The sequence below is a fragment of the Leucopleurus acutus genome, assembly GCF_964270905.1.
Source record: "Leucopleurus acutus genome assembly, chromosome: 2".
In the NCBI taxonomy this organism is placed as follows: Eukaryota; Metazoa; Chordata; class Mammalia; order Artiodactyla; family Delphinidae; genus Leucopleurus; species Leucopleurus acutus.
In genome coordinates, this window is record NC_139143.1 from 128,136,729 (window position 1) to 128,157,640 (window position 20,912).

Consider the following 20,912-nt stretch of genomic DNA (forward strand, 5'->3'; position numbering starts at 1 on the left):
CAACTCCCATGGCTTCCCATGATCTTTGGTTTTTTATTACAAACAAAAGCAAAACCAACAGAGTGCATCTTCCCTGATTCTGCTTTCTCTCTGTGGAGTTACTAATTGGATTGCAGTCACTCCACGGTGGCTCTGTGGACTAGCACGGCCATCCGGTTTGGCATTAATAGGCCCCCAAAGTTAATTAATGTAAGATAATTGCATCAGTGACCTCTCTGCCCATGTTTGACTGGTGCTGCTGAAAGACAATAATAATGATTGATTGCCACAAATAGCCCTAATTTTGTTAGTTTCTTATGGTAATAAAACCTCCAATTATGTTCTGAGAATTCATTGGCACTGATAGTTATTAGCGGCATAAGTTATCAATGTTTGGAGCGTTTTAAATTACCATTGTATTCACATAAAGGAAAGAAAGCAAGATTCCAACCCTGAAAATGTATAAACTACACAGGTGAAATTAATCTTGCATTAAGCTCTTATCTACTAATTCAGAAAATCATGAAAAAATATTTCATTAAAAGTTCATCACTGTCCTATGGAAGATGTCACACAAATCTACAAATTATAAAATTGCATAGAACTGCACACACATACACACAAATGAATGCATGTAAAACTGGTGGAAACTGAATAAGGTTAGTGGATTGTAACAATATCAGTTTCCTGATTGTAATATTGTACTATAGTTATGCAAGTTATTACTATTGGCCAAAACTGGGTGAAAGGTATGTGGAATCTATTATTTTTCACAGCTGCATGTAGATCTACAATTATGTCAAATCAGAAGGTAAAAGTAAGTTTGTCATTGTACAGCATCTTATTGTTTTAACAGAACATCAACATCGAAGGGCAAGGAGTAGAGGTTGAATACTAGTACATGAAATTTTATTTTTTACAGTAAGTTTAGAGAATTGATTTAAGTTTCTTAGATGGAAAATGGTGCTTTGCTTTTTTATAGTGGTGGGTAATTTAGAAGTTTAACCTTGTAGATAATTCCTTGGTTTGTTCAACTCAATTCAGTTCCCACCATTGTGTTTCTTTATTTCACAGATCTGTGTCTCCAAGTGCCCAGAAAAATTTTTAACCTACATGGAAATACAATTTATGTACAGAAAAGACAGAAACGACTGGACATACTACAGCCAGTTCTGCAAGTCTGCTTTTCTTAAGCCTGCGAAGGTATGTGTGTTTAAGCTTAAAACTAGAAAGAATTTACCTTGTTTCAATCGCAAGTGTAACATGAGCATTTGTAACGGATCAAGCTCCAAAATCTTCTTGGAAGTGATTACTAACGGTACCATTTCATTAAAACACAAATGCACATGTACATACAAACACACACACACACAATTTATACCATATCATTTTGTAGACTTGGGGTGTTATACAAGACTGTTAGGTCTGGTAAGTTAGCATCAGCTATTCCCTGACACCAGCAAATTCTCTACTTGGATTTTTTGCTGTCTAGAGCTAAGAGCTAAATGTCATTTGCAGTCACCATTTCATTAATGTGGTGATAAAGCTCCGTGGCTACTTAGTAATAAGAATTTTACTTCCAAACCTGGTTTGATAATTACTCATTTAAAAAGTCCCCAAACACTACCTAGATTTAAGATTTATAAGGGATTTCTAAAGCCTTATTGTGTTAATTAGTAGTAATGGCTTCTAAATTAGAGAAGATGCCATTTTTCCAGGAAAAAATTAAAGGATTAGAGACTAAGGATATAACTAAGACAAAGATACACACCTTCAAAGACATGCCTTGGTTTCAGCAGGTCTGACTTTATTATTGTTGATTCAATTGAACTACAGTTAGGGTATTTAAGAATGTTTGTCAAACAAGTATGTGTGTGTGATAATCTTACAATTACTCTTATTAGGGGTGTAATTTGGGATAAGGAGATTATTAGGGAATTGAATTTTTAAAGGACAAAATTTTTATATCAAGAGTAAAACTTGTCATCACATCATCTTTAAAATGTTAACATACTCTTCCTTCAATTTTAGACTCTCACACAAGTTTTACTGGATGATGATTGTCCAACAGCGATTTTTCCAAGCAAACCTTGTAAGTGGCTATTATTTTACCTTAGAAACACAGAATCTACCAAGAAGTTATTTAATTCAATTCCCTTATTTCACAGTTGATGAAACTGAGGCCGGGAATGGTCCTATGGCTGGCCCAGGGTCCCAGAGTTAATTAGGAAGAATAAAGCCCATTCTGGCTCCAGCTGGGGATGTTCCACTGGAGCTTGGTGAGGTTTTAGGTTTGGCTGCTTAAACACACACAAAAAAGTTTGAAAATTGATTTTTAAAAGCCCATTCAGGTTGATTCTTCGGTGCTCTGTGAACACACATAAGCACAGACACACTCTAACACATCCACCCCTGAATTCAGCCAAAAAGTTTGTTGAGAAATTGACACTGGGGAGTGAGGGTGGGGCATATACTTGTATTTATAATTTGAAAGTTGAAATATTTCTATGTCTCCTGAATGCATCAACATTTTATTTCTTTAAAATTTATAAACTTTATTTTTTTTTGTGGTACGTGGGCCTCTCGCTGTTGTGGCCTCTCCCATTGCGGAGCACAGGCTCTGGACACGCAGACTCAGCGGCCATGGCTCACGGGCCCAGCCGCTCCGTGGCATGTGGGATCCTCCCGGATCGGGGCACGAACCCGTGTCCCCTGCATCGGCAGGTGGACTCTCAACCACTGCGCCACCAGGGAAGCCCCTATAAACTTTATTTAACTGTTTAGAAGAAAATGAAATAATCACTCATTTTCCTTTCTTAAGGCTATAATTCTAACAACAGAGAAAAAACTTTACATAAAGATGTCCATCACAGTGTTGTTCCAAAAAAAGAAAAGACAAAGAAAATCAAAAGGAAATACTCTAATATCCAAGAGCAAGGAAATGCTTAAATAAATTATGACGTATTCATTAAATGAAATATTTATAATTTTTACCTATAAGTATTGTGTATATGTTACAATGTTACATAAAATGAAAAATACTATATGAATTATGACAAGCCTGTATAAATTAAAATAAACAACCACCAAAAAAAACTACTCAAAGAAAAAGATTGGAAACAAATATGCCAAAATATTAAGTGACTGTTTTGGAGGTGGCAAAACTATGGCCATTTTCTCTCTTTCTTCTTTTTTCTATATCTCTGTTTTTCCACAATGAGTACATATTTCTTTTAAAATGGAAGAAAGACAGCAGTCATCAGTTTGAGTAGAAAGTCAGGTACCATTGAAGTAGCTACCATCAAGCATAATGTCTTACATGCTCCCATCAGTCTTCTCTGGATCATTAAAACTCTGCAGCAAAGATGTAGGCCTGGCAAGCAACTGCATTTAACCAGGAAGTCCTGGGCAACAAGTGTCTGTAGTCAAGAAGAATGTTACAAATTTTTATGCAAAACGGTAAAAATGAATCATTAGTCACTGAAGATGTAATAGGTATAAAAGTATAACATATAGTCCTGCCCTTATAAGTGTAGTTTGGTTAAATCACACAATATGAAATGTACGTTGGGAATACAAAAATGAGTAAGGCACAGTCCTTCACAGTCTAGTGAAGGAAACATTAAGATAGATATTGAAATCACTTGTATCCCCCCAATAGAGGATTAAGTATAGTATTTGAAAAAATAGTATGCAGCTAATAAAATTCACTCATTAAAGATTTTATAAATGGAAATAAGTAATATTATAAGAAAGAAACAAGGCACAACCTCTCATGTACTGTATAATTATAACTCTCAAAAAAAAAATTTCTTATAGAAGAAAGACTGGAGGAAATGCACCAAAAGGTTAATATAGTTCACTGTGGATGGTAAAACTATGTACAGTTTTGTATCTTCTTTCATAAAATTTTCTCTACTTTCTAAATATATAATGAGCATATTTAGTAATTAAAGCTAACAGACTAGATGAGTTATTGCCCAGATATAATATGTAGAACAAGTTCTGTACGTGGGAACAGTCATGTTGAAGGAGGAGAAAGAGAAAGAGTACACAGAAAGAAAGAAGGGAAGGCAGGAGAGAACCTGGGCCTGTAAACCAAGGGAAGAGAGTTTTGAAAGGAAAGGGTTGTCTCCCATGTCAAAGACTCATTCAAGAGAAAGTTAATTCATTCAACAGCAGATACTTACTGAGTTCCACTATGTACCAAGCACTGTGCTAGGTAATGGGTTCAAGCAGGATGAAGACTAAAAAAGATTTGGAGGTTTTGGCAACTAGGAGGTCACTGGGATCACTGGGAGGCTAATTTGCATGGAGAGGTGGAGACAGAAATACAGTTGGATTGAGAGGGAATGGAAGCATCTGGTAGAGGCTACTATGTCAGATTTGCCAGGGAAGAGCAGGAGAGAGAGAGGGCAGTCACCCCGATTATAAAAGCTACGGAACATGAAGGTGGGTAGATCAGACCATTTTAAAAAAGGAAAGTCAGGAAAAGCTTTACAAGGACATATTTCTTCTTTCTCTATATCAGCTGCTTTCATATTTTCAGGTTTACACTCTATGCGAACCCATGCAAGTCTGTGATACTTCTTGTAAGAAAAAATATAAAAATTATCCATTTCTGATTGCTCCTCCCTCTTCATTTAAAATTGGGGTTTTAAAACATTTTTAGTAACAAAGATTTGTAAAAAGTCAAGGATTCTGTATAATTAAAAATAAGCACATAGAAGATTGAATGGTAAATTAACTCTTCTCAGAAATGCTAGTTTTCAAAGTGTGGGCCATTTTTGATAGCTTTAGAATTCCCATTTCCAGCCCCTTATAAAAAAACTTGTAAATGAGCTGGAAGACAGACAAATTATTCAGACTTTGTAAATAAAAATTCAATTGTCTTAGTAACCTAAAATTTGCGCTGATTCTTATTTCCCAAGGAAATGTTCACTAAACTCTGGTTTTCAAGGTTTCACTCAAGGAGTATCTAAGAATTTTGTAAAATAACAAAATAAATTCATCCAATCATTCAAGTAAATATAGCCTTTTTATTAAAATGTGTTTACCATGAGAGAGAGGTTATCAATATTACTCTTATAAAACCTGTGCTGTGTGTCCTTCTTATGGCTACTTGATGAATATACCATGTATAAAATAATCAGCAAGTTTAAATGTAGCTTCAGATTATGATTGTATTTGCTTTCCATGTCAGTCAGAATCATCAGAAAATCTGATTATCAAGTAATGGGCAATTATCTATATTCAGCAATTTATACATTGTCTAGTAAGAATTTGATTATAAATAACAGAAGGCTTAAGAAAGGGAGGACATCATGAAGGAAGAAAGTGATTATCATAATTTTAATTTATTTTTACAGATCTCCAGAGATGTTTCCCTGACTTTTCTACTAAAAATGGCACTTTAACTGTAGGAAATAAGACAGTGTTTGAAGATGGAAGTGGAAAGACAAGAAATGCTGTAGAACTCAGGGCAGCTGCAAAGTATGTTGTTTACACTCCCATTTTCAATTTTGATGCATCCCATTATTGTCCCCAAACTAAAACTTCCATTAGGTTAAGGGTTATGGAGGAAGAATTATGTATTATTCTGAAATATCCATGTCACTGTGGATTAGAGAACTCGGTATGTGTTCATTAAGAAAGCCAAGTAAAGGAGAAAGCAGAATGAATTTGAAAGAACAATTATGTTTTTCAAAATGGTTAAGTCTTTCATTATCAACAGGTATAGAAATGAGACATCAGGAAACAGATCGCAAGACCTTAGTATAATTTACTTTTGAATAAGCATAATTTTAAAAACCCATGCTTTTCTAAAGCACCATTTTTAAAAAATGACTGAAGTAATAAAACTGCTAGATATTTTAAAGGGAAGGGGGCCTTAAGAAAGGTGAAACAACCATGATGCTGCTCTATCAGTACTGTGTCGAATTTCTATGGACTAACTACAGTGAAGTAAATTTTCTGTTTCCCTTGGCTGTATGCATCATGGTGTTCCACGTTATTGGGAAATACAATTCCCTGGGTGCACACAGACTTGTATGTGCACAAATATAAACACACAGAGTACCATTTCATAGCTTAGTTGTTGAATTTAAAGTAAAAAATAAAGGCATTGTAAAAAATTTATTGTTCTTTCTCAAAAGATTTTAGCAGTCCGAGTAGAATAGTGCAGTTCCTGTGTGTTTAGAATATGATAGCAACATGGATGAATTTCACAAATATAAAGCTATGTGAAAGAAATCATAAAGTAATAGTACAATTCCATTGATGAAAAAGTTTAAAGTAAGCACAACTAAATTAAATTACCCTATGATGCATATATAAATGGTACAACTAAAAAGAAAGCTAGGAAATTATTATCACAAAAGTCAGGATTATGGTTAACTTTAGGGGAAGAGGGGGGAGGTGTTGTAATTGAGGCACATGGGGGAAAAGAATGACTATGCTGTAGTTACTAAGTATGTTCACTCTGATAATTCATCAAACTGGATGCTAACGATTGGTGCACTTTTCTGTATGTGCCTCTTTGTGCCTTCGTGCTACAGAGCTGTCAGAAGATTAAGAAGGGGAATTAAATATCATATTCATTCTTGGCTCTATGGATTTTATATTGGCTCTATGGATTTTAAAAGTTAAAAGCTGATCTTACCATCTAAATTCTTGTCTTATAGTGAGGCTTCTGCAACACTGAGGGTGTGTTGGAGAGGGGTCTGTTTATCGCTCTTGGAAGCCACGTTCCCTCTGTGTGCAGCTGTAGCTGGCTACCTTTGCAGGTTTAACGAAGTGACACCTCATGTATTGTTGTGGCTAGGAAAAGAGTCACTAGTGATAAATGGTTTCTAAAAATATGCTTAGAACTGCAGCTTCCAAATCCCTTTTATCATAACAAGAACATTTCTGTTTAGTGGTAGTCAAAAAATAATTGATTTTTTTTCCTTCTTTGAATTCAGTGGTATCAATAAAGTCCTTGATGCAAGGGCAATTGGAGTGAAAGTGTTTGAAGACTATGCAACAACGTGGTATTGGATTCTCATGTAAGTGAAAGCTTAGGTGTTTCTTCTCCAGCCCCATTCTGATTTTATCTTTGTAGAATTTCTTTCTTCAAATTCCCCATTCATAGTCATGAATAAAAGGTTGACTTGGATTTCAGTTCCTGCCACTTTCTTTTTCAGACAGAGTGAAGATGAGGCAAAGATATTTGGAAATCTGCCCAGTGGTAGCAGAAAGTTATAAGAATGTAAATTTAATTCTATTAAATCACTAGTAAAAGTCCTCTTATAAACATATATTTCAAGTCACGCAGGGCCATATCTGTGGTATGTTTGCTTTTCATTACACGTTACAGTGGATGCAGTGTTATTTCTTTGGTATTCATTTGTCCTCCCCTTGACCTCCAAAGGATCATTCTTACTTTTTAACACAGCCCTTCCACATAATGTTTGTTATCATCATCATCAAAGTCACTGTACTTAAGAGAAGCTGAAAAAGACATTTGAAGGGAGGAGGAGATTTTAAATTTTCAGACATAATATTTGCATTTCTAAAACATAAAGGAAAATGTAGTCACTCTTCTGGAGCAGGTACATGTTTTGATATGCCTAAGGCTGTCATTACTATCTGGCTCTTGTGCCACCTTCTTGTACCCTAAGTACCCTAAAAGCACCTATGATTCCCTGGTGATCAAAGAATAAAGTGAAAACTTCTTCAGATACTTACAAAGCCCCTTACAATCTGGCCCAACTTAGTTTCCCAGATTTATCTCCATGCATGTTTCTGGATTAACCCTATATTCTAAACACAGCAAATAGCATGCCTGTCCCTGGACTGTCAAAACCCCATGTTTTTTGCACATTGTCCTGGGCAACCCCATCTCATTATTTAAAATCAGCTTTTGTGTCATCTATGATGTCTTTCTTGACTTCCCCAGCTATAGTAAATTACTTGCCCCTCTGTGTTCCTCATGGTCATTGTGTGTGTGTGTGTGTGTGTGTGTGTGTGTGTGTGTGTACGTGTGTACATACCTATATATAAACACACATACCTGTCTTCCATATAGCATCACTGTCTTGTGTTTTATTTACCTGACTCTTTCCCTCTGATAAACTATGAACTCTTTACCATGGTAACTATGTCTAACTCATCTTTATTTTCCTAACTCCTGGTATGGTTCTTGGACCATAAAGATGCATAGAAAATGTGGAACAGTTATAAAAATACTAGGGGAACAAGATAGATATACTTAACTATAAGTCAAATATATAACTAAAGTCAAAATTGCACTGTGTGTAAAATACTAGTGAGTAGTTTTTGGAGCTATAAAGCTAGATAGTTTTATCAGATTTTACTCATTTTGATGCTTTGTCTTAAACAATTACAGTAATTATTTTCAGTGTGTATTTCAGGATATATCTCCATAGCAGAGATTGTAGTCCATACTTGACAGGAAACTGGTGCCCCTATTGTCAGACCCAAATATCACTAGATAATTTCTATGTTTTTCCTTTGTTTTGGCTTTCCCACTCTTACCTGAAAAAAGTGTAAATTATGATAGATTCTCCTGCCCTCCTCACTCCCAACACACGCACTGAAATGCTCTCTACCCAGGGACTAAACACCTAGAACTGCTAGAACATATACACCTCCCTTTATTTTCAACTCTTCTGTTCTCATTGATTTTATACATATAAAACCAAAGAATGACATACTGGGATTTAGTTTATTCAGTTAGAATTTTTATGCGGGAATTAAAAACACAGAACAGTAAAGAGCTATATTTCTTTTCTTCCCCCCTGACCTTTTTTAATAACCCCCTTGGACTATGCCACAGAATAATTCTTCAACTATGTTGAATATTTCAGCATGAAAGTATCTGTGATTTTTAAAAGGGAATGGCTTCTGAAGTTAAAAGCATAGGCTCTGCGAGACTGCAAGCTGAGGAGGTGCTCTGATACATGCTGTCATCTATCCAGTGACAGTATTATTAATATTTTCTTTTTAAAGATAATATTTGAAGGCAATAAACTCAATCAATGTGCCAAGCTCTGTCTGTTTGGAAACTTGCAGATATCACCAGTGGTGTCAGTTCTTAATAGAAGCCAAATTTCCAATCTTAGTGAGTTCTCTTTGATGAAATTACCTAGAAGAATCCAATATGACTTTAACCTGGATATATGGGGGTGGGGGGGGGAGAAGTACCTCTAGTAACTCAATCAAACCCCAGGAAGAAATTGAAACAGAAGGAAAATATTCATGCTGTTGATTGGTTGATGAAGTTGCATGGCCCAGGAGACACAGAAGCCTTATCACAGCTCCAAATAATGGCCCACAGATCCCTGGGGAGCCGAAATAAATGTCTAGTGAGGTTAGACATCACAAACGATTAGAGATAATTAGACCAGAATGATAATGACTGCAAAATCATGGATTTAGGAACTGTGTGGGGCAGTTATTTTGCTTGTCTTTCTGCCCTAAGTTTGTTCCCTTACTGCTAGAGTGTTGTATTATATAAGGTTTTCATTAGTCACCAGGTAGATAGAACAAGAACAGCACAATTTCCTCCTAGATATGCTTTATCCATGCTTTTTATACTTGGTGGGTAAGTGTGAAGGAAAAAAATAGGACTGTGGCAGATAGGAACTGTGGTTTTTCCTGGAACAACTATTGATACTGAACTTCAGTTTATCTAGGCACAAAATTGATTCATGTGTAAAGTCCCTGATGGTCCTACTCTTTCACGTGAAAATCTTAACAGCAAAAATTATTTATACTTTTTAACATTATAAATGTTTCTATAGCCAGGTAAAATAATCAAGAATCTTTTTGAATAGAAAAAAGCGTTGTCTTGCTGTGCTCATTCTGCTATGTTTAGCACACTGGCCCACTGTGTTTGTCGTGCATTTTTTTCCTCCAGTGGCCTGACTATCGCCATGCTCCTCAGTTGGATGTTCGTGATACTCCTGAGGTTCACGGCTGGCTTCCTCTTCTGGCTCTTCACCTTTGGTGTGATTGGGATTATAGCTTATGGTAGGTATCACCCTCTTAAAATCACCGAATATCAAAATAATCTTTTTCTTTTCAGTCCCCATTATCAATCACCAGAAAGTATTTTCCTTGCAGTGAGTTTAATTATTCCCCTCCAAAAGTTGTTAAATTGAGAAAAATTACTTAATTTTGCATATATTATCTCTATTATTTCTGCTTTATCTTGGGAAAAAAAAGTGCTATCAGAAAGTTCTACTGTTTTTCTCTACCAGCCTTTGGTCTCATGCCTCATGGGTATAAAGAAGGAGGTAAAAAAAATCCCTTTTAAGTTAATGAAAAATATTTCAGACAATTTCTTTGAGTCCTTTAACTTTTCTGTCTGATCAAAGGCCAGGTCTGCATTGTAACAGAAGTGTGATTGATCTGTTTTCCTCTTTCAACTTAGAACTTTTAATCCAGGTACTGTCACATATTGTAATAATTGGCCAGTACTCCATAATGAGGCATCACCCTCTAGAGGCAAGTATTCTGAATTACACATTGGATGGAGACTTACTTTATTTCAAGGTTGAGCTCTAATTATTAACTCAATCCTGCCAAATGCAGTACAGGTAAAATGCAAATACTAAAAAAGGAATTAAAGTCTCTCCTAACGAACAGTATGGCACTTATGGCAGCTTCTTCTCAGTCTTCTAATAAATGTATGGGCCAATATGTGAATGTTAGAGAGGTTTCTATTCAAAAGAATGATTTCTGCTACAACACCATTTATATCGACAATGAGATTTTATGGTCACAGATACCAAAAATAACAATTTCCTATTTTTGTCACCCAAAGAAGAAGAGCTTTAAACATGTCAGCATTAGAAACCAGCAGAATCCGCAAAATCTGTAGCTAGCTTGGGTTCCAATCCCAGCTCCATAATGTAACTGGGAGACTTTGGAAAATTTTAATGATTATAAGCCTCAGTTTCCTTATCCATAACATCAGCACAATAATGGTATCTCCATCTAACAAGACTGTGAGTGTAAAATGAGAAATGAATATAAAGATCTTAGAAGGTCCCTGGAATACAGCAAACACTCAGCATGTCTTGGGGTATTGTTATTATCCTGCTCGTTATCCTAATTAAGTTTCTAGACAATTGTTCACGTCTTTCCAGGTATTATTCCTTATCAGCTCCTCCTGTGCAGCTGCCCGTGAAGAGGTGGGTCAGTCTGGTAGAGGAATGCAAGAATTGCTGTCCTCTAATCTGAAACTCTCAAGAAAGCTTTTTGTCTAAAAGTCATTTTCCTCCTTGAAGCTCAAAATATCCCCTTTCCTTTGCCATCTTAGAGGTTGAGCATGTGAACAATTCTCATTGACCAGAACAAATTAAGAGATATATAGGGGAGGCCATATAACACCATGGTTACAAATATGTATTTGGAGTTTGAAAAAGGCACAGTTCTAGAATCATCACATATTAATTGTGTGATTCTCTGCAAGTACATAGTGTCTCTAATTCATAGTTTCCTCAACTGTATAATAGGAATCTGTGAGTGTTAATAAATAATGTATATAAAGTACTTAGAGAGCTGCCTAGCACATAGTAATTGTTCAGTAAATGGTATCTATTATTTTGTTATTATGCAGGAATATTATTGAGGAAAGAGGACTTGAAGCCCAGGGAACATACTTTTAAAAACAAACAAACAAACAAACAAACAAACACTAGGACAGGAATGAGAAAGCAATAGAAAAATAAATTGGAAAACACTGCTGAGATTTTCACATCCACCAGTATGGAAGAATTAATAATCTGAAGGGTCCTCTTGCTATGAAATAATGGCATAAAATAGTATTGTATTGTTTTATGTAATGTATTTTTTTTGATGAGCTTACCAGAAGTAAAGGAAATCTCCCCAAAAGGAAAACCATTTTAAACCCACAAGCTAAAATGTGTGGAACCGAGCAGGAAGCACAGATGAAATTATGGGCGGACCATACCAGGGCTACAATCAGGACACTTAGAGCCAGCAGGAGAGTAGAGGGTCAGACCTGAAACTCCTGGAGTAGGTCTGGGATCCTGGAAAACGTATAAAGTGACCCCAGTTTGGTAGTACCCTTTGGTTGCCAACAGAAACAAATATAAATCCCCTCTAGATGAAAGCACCTTCAATTCAGATCACCAGGTTTCCACAGATTAAATTTAACAAAGTATGAGTTACAATCAAAGATTACCAAACATGCAAGGAAATGGTCTTTTGCAAGAAACAAAAGAGGGCTTCCCTGGTGGCGCAGTGGTTAAGAATCCACGACACAGGTTCGAGTCATGGTCTGGGAAGATCCCACATGCTGCGGAGCAACTGAGCCCATGCTCCACAACTAGTAAGCCTGTGCTCTAGAGCCCACAAGCCACAACTACTGAAGCCTGTGCGCCTAGAGCCCATGCTCTGCAACAAGAGAAGCCACTGCAATGAGAAGCCTGTGCACCACAACGAAGAGTAGTCCCCGCTCACCACAACTAGAGAAAGCCCACGCACAGCAATGAAGACCCAACGCAGCCAAAAAATATATATAAGATAAATAAATTTATATAAAATAAAGAAACAAAAGAAACTATAAACATCAGATTGAGGCCTCCAAGAATTCAGATATGGATTGATACAGAACATGAGATAATCATGTATAAAATGTTTAAGAATTAAAAATACAATTTAAAAAGAAAGAAATCATCAAAAATATCCAGGCATACATGAAGACGAACTAAATAGAACTTTTCAAAACAAAGCAATATAGTGTTAGATTAGAAATTAAATTGATAAGTTAAATAGTAAAATAGAGAATTAATGAACTGAAAGATGAACCTCTGAAATAATTACTCAGAATACAGCAGAATGTGACAAGAGGACAAAATATGATTGTGTGGTTAAGAGAGAGAGAATAGATTGAGAAGGGCCTAAAATATATCAACATATTTGAAAGATATTGGCTGAGAATTTTCTAGAACTGATGAAAGGTATAAATTCAAAGATACAGGAAGCTCTAATTATACCAAGGAGAGTAAGGGAAGTGACACCCATATCTAGTTGTACTTTCTTTTATTTGTTCAGTCAACAAATATCAGTTGAGCAGCTGCTGTGTAACAGGCACTATTCTAGGCTCTTGAGAAAGAACAGTAAAAAGACAAACGTTCTTACTCTCCTGATACTTATAGCCTAAGCATATTATCTATTAGAAGGTGATTCTTGCCATGAAAAAAAGAAAATGTAGAATAGATAAAGGGGGATTGAGAGTATCATGGTAGGGCAAGGAGAGCAAATTGCAGTATTAGTAGGGTAGGCCTTTTGGAGAAGAGGTCTGAGAAAACACTTGAAGGAGGCAATGGAGTTAGCCATTGGAGATAAAGGAAAAGTTCTAGACAGTGAGTACAGCTAGTGCAAAGTCCTGAAGGTGGGAGCGTGTTGAAGAAATGGCTAGAATGCTTGTGTAGATGAGTGTACGGAGTAAAGAGGAGAATAGGAGATGAGGTCATAGAATTTGTGGAGGGCCAGAGACTTATAGATTATTGTAAGATCTTGCTTTTTACTCTGAGTGAAATGGGGAGGCAAGGTAGGGTTTTGAGTAGAGAAGGGATATGAAATGATGACAGCTTTAGTCCCTGTGTTGAGAAGAGACCATAGTGAGGCAAGAGAAGAAGCAATGAGATCACTGAATAGGTTACTACAGTAATTCATGTGCCAAATGAGGGAAGCTCAGACCAAGGTGGTAGCAATAAGGATGGGCATATAGGTTTTTAATGTAGAACCAACCGAATTTCCTGATGGATTGAATGCAGTTCATAAGAGAGTGTCAGGAGTCAAGAATGACTTCTAAGGTTTTAATCCAAGCAACTGGAGAGATGGAGTTGACATCAACTGAGATAGGGAAGGTTTGAGTGGAGCAAGGTTCTAAACCTTTTGGTTTAGAAAGGGGATTGATCAGAAGTATAATTTTGAACATGTTGAGTTTGAGATGTTTATTAGGCATTAAAGTGGAGATGGCAAGTAGGCAGTTGAATATACAGTCTGGAGTTAGAAAGAGAGAGTTAGCCTAAAGAAATATAGTTAGGAGTCAGGAACACTAGAGCCATGAGACTCGCTGAGATTACCCAAAAAAATAGATATACATAGAGATGTGGACCAAAGACTGAGTTCAGAGGTCCTCCAACATTAAGAGGTCAGGGAGAAGAGAAGGGACCAGCAAAGACACCTGAGGAAAAACAGGTTTTTTTGAAAACTAAAAGCAGGTGATGTTATAGAAGCCAAGTTAAAAAGCAGCAACAACAACAACAAACAACAACAAAAGCGGAGGGAGTGATAAACCATGTCAAATGGGGCTGATAGGTCAAGAAAGATGAGAATTGAGAAACTGAGACTAGGCCTTGGATTTAGAAATGTGATGAGATCACTGGTAATCTGATGAGGGCAGTTTTGGTAGAATAATGAGAAAAAAAAGTCTGGTTAGAGTGGATTGAAAGAGGATGGGAGGAGAGGAACTGCAGATAGACAACATAGATGGCTATTTTGGAGAGTTTTATTGCAGTGGGGAGTAATTGGGCAGTGGATTGGGGGAAGAGTGTCAAAAGTAGAATATCTTTTGTTTCATTATTTAAGATGTGAGAAAGAACAGCATGCTTGTATACTGTTTGGAATGACCCATTAGAGAGCAAGAAATTAATGATGTAAAAGAAAGAAATTGTTGTGAAACTTCAGAAGACCAAAGACAAAAGACTTTTAAAACAACTGGAGAGAAAAGACAGATCATATACAAAGGAACAGTTAGGCTGAAGCAGACTTTTTTTTAAATTATAAAATTTTAAATTTCTTTTTATTTTTGGCTGCATTGAGTCTTAGTTGCTGCGTGTGGGCTTTCTCTAGTTGGCGTTGAACGTGGGCTACTCTTTATTGCGGTGCGCAGGCTTCTCATTGCGGTGGCTTCTCTTGTTTCGGAGCATGGGCTCTAGGTGCGCAGGCTTCAGTAGTTGTGGCATGTGGGCTCAGTAGTTGTGGCTCGCGGGCTCTAGAGCGCAGGCTCAGTAGTTGTGGTGCACGGGCTTAGTTGCTCCGTGGCATGTGGGATCTTCCCAGACCAGGGATCAAACCCATGTCCCCTTCATTGGCAGGTGGATTCTTAACCACTGTGCCACCAGGGAAGTCCCTGAAGCAGACTTTTTGACAGCAACAAAAGAAGTAGAATAATACCTTCAAAGAGCTAAGAAAAAATAACAGTCAACCTACAGCTGTACACCCAGCAAAACTATCTTTCAAGAATAAGAGTAACATAAAGATATTTTAAGATAAGTAAAAACCAGAGTTTACAAATAGACATATACTAAAGGAATGCCTACTTCAAGAAGGAAAATGATTCCACAAAAATGTATGAGATGCAAGAAAGAATGATGAGCAAAGAAAATGAATTGGTAAATGTGTAGGTAGAGCTTAACAACCTTTGTATAAAATAATGATAATATCCAATTTTTTGAGGTCCAACTGTACATAAGTAAAATACAGAGGAATAATCAGACTGGGGTGATTACTGAGTAATCTAAGTTTCTTGTATTTCCTTGTGTTGACTTTAGACTTGGTTAGTAAGTACACATAGTCAATTTTCAAGGGTAATTTATTCTAAAAACAGAGAAGACATCTCTGAACCAGTAGAGGGGAAAAATAGAATATAAATAAACAAACAAAAACTGATCAATTTTTAAAGGACAAGAATTGGAAGAAAAGAAGTACAGATACAAAGTGGAACAGGAAAAGCAAAAAGTAAGAAGGTTGAAAAATAAGTATAGCAATACATTAAATATAAATTTATTAAGCTCATCGTTTAGAATACAGAGATTGTCAGGTCAGATTAAGATATAAATATACAAATTGGAGCTGTGCTATTTACGTAAGTTACACAAAACATAAGGAAATTGGAAGTTTCAAAGTGAAGGGATAGATAAAAATATACTAGCAATCATTAACCAAAAGAAAGCTGCAGTAGCCATAATAATATCAGACAAAATAGATTTTGGAATGAAAAGCATTGCTAGGGATACAAAGGATACAGTTTACTAAAAAGATATACTAATTCTAAACATGTATGCGTGTAATAATAGCCTCAAAAGTCATAGAACTATAAGAATTAATAATAAACAATAAATAATAAAAATTTATGGGATATAAATACCCCTTAAGGAGATATTTCAACATATCTTTCTGCTAAAATAAGAGAATAATAAGCACAGGATTCAGAATAATTGTTCTTTGGCAGGGAGAGGCAGTAGGTATGATAGGATGAAAATCTCAGGTAGAAGAAACATTTTTATTTTGTGTAATTAGAGCAAAATTAGGATGATAAAATCTTAAGATAGGTGATACATTCATATGTGTTTATTTTACTGTATGCTTTAAAACCAACATCTGCATTACATATAATTTTGTATGTATCAAATATTCCATAAAGCATTTTTAAAGGAATTTTTAAAAATTCACAGGGAAAGCAATGCCTAAAAGGAAGGGATTTATCTTATATTTCTTTGAGAAACAACTGTCCTTTCTAATTTAGTTTTTTGTCTTTCCATGGGCCATACCCTCTCACCTTGTATCTAGGGAAAAAAACGGTTAGTTTACAGTTAGAGGTTTTAAAAGCTATTTTCCTCATTATTGCTAGAACATATCCAACGGACCTAATCCAGACACATGGGTCATTAAAATAAATAGGCCTCTTAACTCTGTTTTCTACTCCCACTTTATCTAGACCATGTGAAAAGTCATATACAGTTCGAAACACAGAGTCTTGGGGAAAATACAGTAAGTCCATGTTTGCCTTGCCTGGACACAATCTTTGATAAGAATATGCTTTTAGACAGTTCCATCAAGACATTCCTTCACCATCGAAAAGATTTCACAAGGCTATTTTCAACTTAAATGATTTTTTAAATTTGCTTTTTAAATAGATTATATGTTAAAAGATAAAAAGTTTATACAGTGAAAATTTTCCTTCTCATTCTACTCCTTAGTCACCAAGTTTCCCTCCCTGGAAGCAAAAAAGATTGTATTTCTATGTATCCTGCCAGAGATACTTTACGTGTGTATAAGAAAATATATATAGTTCTTACTTCTTATATGAATTATAGCATATTTTTATATCATTTTGTACTTTTTTCCACTTAACAAAACATGTGGTGATCATTCACTAACACTAGACTTTCTCCTCTTTATATGGAAATGCAGTATTCTACTGTACAAATATACCATAATTTTTTTAACCAATCGCTATTGATGGACATTAAGGTTGTTTCTATTTAAAAGGTCATTTAAAGCCAGATGTTGCCACAGTCATCCAAACAAATACTGAAAATATTTATACTGAATACAGTAGCACATTTAGACTATTAGATACACATAAAATATTTAATTTGAAATATGAATCTTGCCTTTGTAAAAATGACCATGCTGATCAATTTCATGTAGATATGTGTTATAAGTGTATAGCTTATATTTCAGAAAATAGCATTTTATATTAGTCTACTTTTCTCTCCTTTTCAAGGAATATGGCACTGTTACCGGGAATACAGCAATCTTCAGGGACAGCCAAATTCTCACTTAACTGTATTTCACATCGGGATTCAGACTGATATAAGCATGTACTTTCAACTGAAACAAACATGGTTCGCATTTAGTGAGTGGATTTTAAAAACTTGTTTGTTAAAATTGTAATAACAAGAAAGCATCTTTTTGTGTAAAGGAAAATTTGGGTTGGTATAACTTGTTAAAATATACTTATTGCTAATGTCATTAAAATAAGTGTGTCTATAATAATACTAGCTACAATAAATGGAAAAGTCATTGAGGGGAATTTATTATATAATCTAGGAAAATGTTACTTTACAATGATCTCAAGCTATTTGCCTTCAACTTAAAATGGGTTGGATATAGACGTTTATAGCCATTAATCTGATATCCAAGAAAGGTATTTTAAAAGGAAAAAAATGCTTGATTTTTCAAACTTGTTTTTAAAAATAGAAAAAGGAAAAAAAATAAGCAACAAATTTTTCATAGCAGGACTTTTAAACAACCTGTTATAGAATTGGAATAATAAATAACTGAAAAGAAATTTACATTTTTGAAATGTTTATTTAGATTGAGTTAGTTAAGGGTAATATTAACAAATATTTTAAAAGCTAGATGATTTCAGAGATGGCTTCAATCCTATATTTCTAGAATGGTTTTATTATACTAGTCCTTGCACTTTACAGAGATTCATGTTATTTATTCAAGATTTTAAAGATGATCTGTAATTACATGGTGCTTTAAAAATATTTCATCTTCATATGTTGTTGAAGTTAGAGAGCCAGGGAAGACAAGTTTGAGGATGCCTGGTAAGGAGCCCAGAGGTAGCCTAAGAGGGGGGCAGTATCTTGGAGAGTATCATGATTCCAGCATGGATCCCATCACCATAAATCTGAAAACTTAATTTTGCCACTTCACCCAAAAGTCATCAGGGACAGGCTCACAACATGTCACCAGAGTGCCTTTTTATTCATTAAAACTATTAGGGTACTCTCTCTGTGACCAGAATACAGACATATATACCACGTAGGACACTGCTTTCCTGGGGTCAAGGCATATGGGGAATCAGATCACTAGTGAGAAAGTTTTTTAGCAGAGACCCTTGGATAGTCTTGAGAGATGTTTTCTTAAGGCTCATGCCAAGCTTGATGAGCTAGCCCTGCTGCACAGAAGCCCCCACCAGATTCTTTTGTCTGCCAAATTCAGTTTTTCTGTGTTCCTTGGATAGTACTAGATCAAAATGCCAAATTCTTGCTCTTTGGGTTCCCATTTCTAGCCCTCACGCAGCTAATTCCCTTCACATAACACATTATTTTTTCAAATATGTTTCAGAAGAACTTCATTGATAGCCATTTTTTTTAACTATAAAAATCAGGTGTCTTAGAACTTAAATCCTCATTACTTTTTCTGAATTTGAGTGATTCCATATCTCCTCAGCAGTCCACTTACTGTCATCTGTCATATCTAAAGATGACAAATCTCATCCATTATGTATTGAAACCTCTAGTTTTACTCTCAGATGGATCTTAGTTACAGGTTCTATGGTCATCCTGCTGCTGTCTCTTAAGGACCTTCAACACAAAAATCATTGAGATGATCAGAATCTGCCATTGGAGAAGTTGAGAGGTACTTTGAGGAGAAAACAGGGCTTGCTTTTATTTTCAAGTCTAGCAATACTTATCTTTCCTCAAATGAGTGTTAGCTTTCACAACGCATTTATCAGACATTAATTGATTACTTGCTCTGTGTTTGATGAAATCCTAGGCACCAGAGACAAGGGTATACGTATGAAATTATACTAATTGACAGAAACACTAAAAATATGCAGTTATACATGCAAAATGTATAATTTTTATGAGTCTTGGATTGTGTTAGGAGATGGTTCTATTCTCATTTCTATTAATTATCCCAGCCTCCTTGGTAAAGTTAGATTTATACCAGCTTCTCTCTAGGGGCTCAAAAAATATGTTTCTATTGTTTGCTCTTGCTCAAACAAAAGGAGGGAATATAATATATAAATTCAAAAGACAGTTAAATTTCTCTAATATAACCATTTAAAATATGTAATTTTGTAAAGGTACAAATTTAATATGCAATGTTCTTTTTCAATGCAATTTCAGAACATAAAGTGACTGATATATTTCATATTCTTAAGTTTGTCCAAAGAAGATAGTGATTTTAGGTTAATATGGCTATACTCCACAATTTTGGACTCAGTTTAGTTTTAAGAGAATCAAATTTGCATAAAAACATAAATACATCGTTTAACTAAAAGAAGATGTAGTAGCGAGATGACACCTTCCTAAGATCCTCTCACATCTCTGGGTTAACTGATTTCTACTTACTTGGAGATACTAACTGAAGTGGGATGTATCATCCGAATCTCAGTGGTATAACAATAGAATGAAATAATGAGTGCCATATTGCTGGAAGTGTTCAGACATGAGCGGAATAACTATCTAGCAAGAACGTTAGAACGGATTCTTTCATGGGTAGGAATTTAATTTAACTTTCCATTAAGTTTCTTTTATAATTTCAGATTTTGTTATTAGCAGTACTATATTTCCTTAATTTAGGATCCATACCTTTTCACTTTTTAACATCTCTGAGGTCAGGATGCATTTTATAATCAATGAATAGACATTTAATAAAGGATTTCTTTACTTTTCCTGAAAAGATATTACTAAATTGAAGGTATGTCTTAGAATTGAGGAAATATAGTAATTAGGACTGTTTGGCTTTAAGTAAAAAGAAACAAAGGAACAAGCTGGAGGCAAGGCAGGGGTATTTATTCTAAGAATATAGAAGTGTCTCACCAAACTCAAAGTAGCAGAAAAGCAGCTGGACTTTCAAGTGTATGTGGATCCAGGAAACAAAAAGCCAAAAAGGAGCCAAGATTTCCTCCACTTGCTCTCTTTCTTTACACATATACATTTTATTCTTTCTTTGCAGGTTTACTTACTTCACATAAAGATGGTTTTTACACAGTTTATTAAATGTATATAACTCTTAGTTCAAGAGATTTATACACTTCAATTCAAAACTAACTAGATTCCCTTAATTCTAATTCTGAGACTTTTATTACACAACTTGGGTTGGGTTTACACTCTGATTTCATCAATGGCAGCCATGATAGGTGGAGTGTGAAACTTAAAATGTGGCATCTCAGAACCCACCCCGTCCATCAGCAAGATCAATTAATTAAGAGGCACTGTGAGTGGGGAGGCAGTCCAGAAATTTTCTTCTGTAATGCTTCTCTTACTCAAAGGAGTGAAAGTGAAAACATCTAAAATAGAGTTGCCTAAAGCAGCCCTTCCTTTCTTCCATGCCTATTTTCTCATTTCTACAAATGGTGT

General features: G+C 35.4%; 1 protein-coding gene across 1 annotated transcript in view; it reads left to right on the top strand.

Moving 5' to 3' along the window:
- Positions 1–20,912, top strand: part of SLC44A5 (solute carrier family 44 member 5) — a gene marked incomplete at both ends in the record, with an annotated part of 394,265 nt that overhangs the window by 346,722 nt on the left and 26,631 nt on the right. The window contains 6 exons of the mRNA XM_082863282.1: positions 1,054–1,182; positions 2,011–2,071; positions 5,349–5,472; positions 6,942–7,025; positions 9,902–10,014; positions 17,534–17,665. Coding sequence (XP_082719408.1) covers positions 1,054–1,182; positions 2,011–2,071; positions 5,349–5,472; positions 6,942–7,025; positions 9,902–10,014; positions 17,534–17,665 — 643 coding nt within the window. The remainder of the gene's footprint in view (positions 1–1,053; positions 1,183–2,010; positions 2,072–5,348; positions 5,473–6,941; positions 7,026–9,901; positions 10,015–17,533; positions 17,666–20,912) is intronic.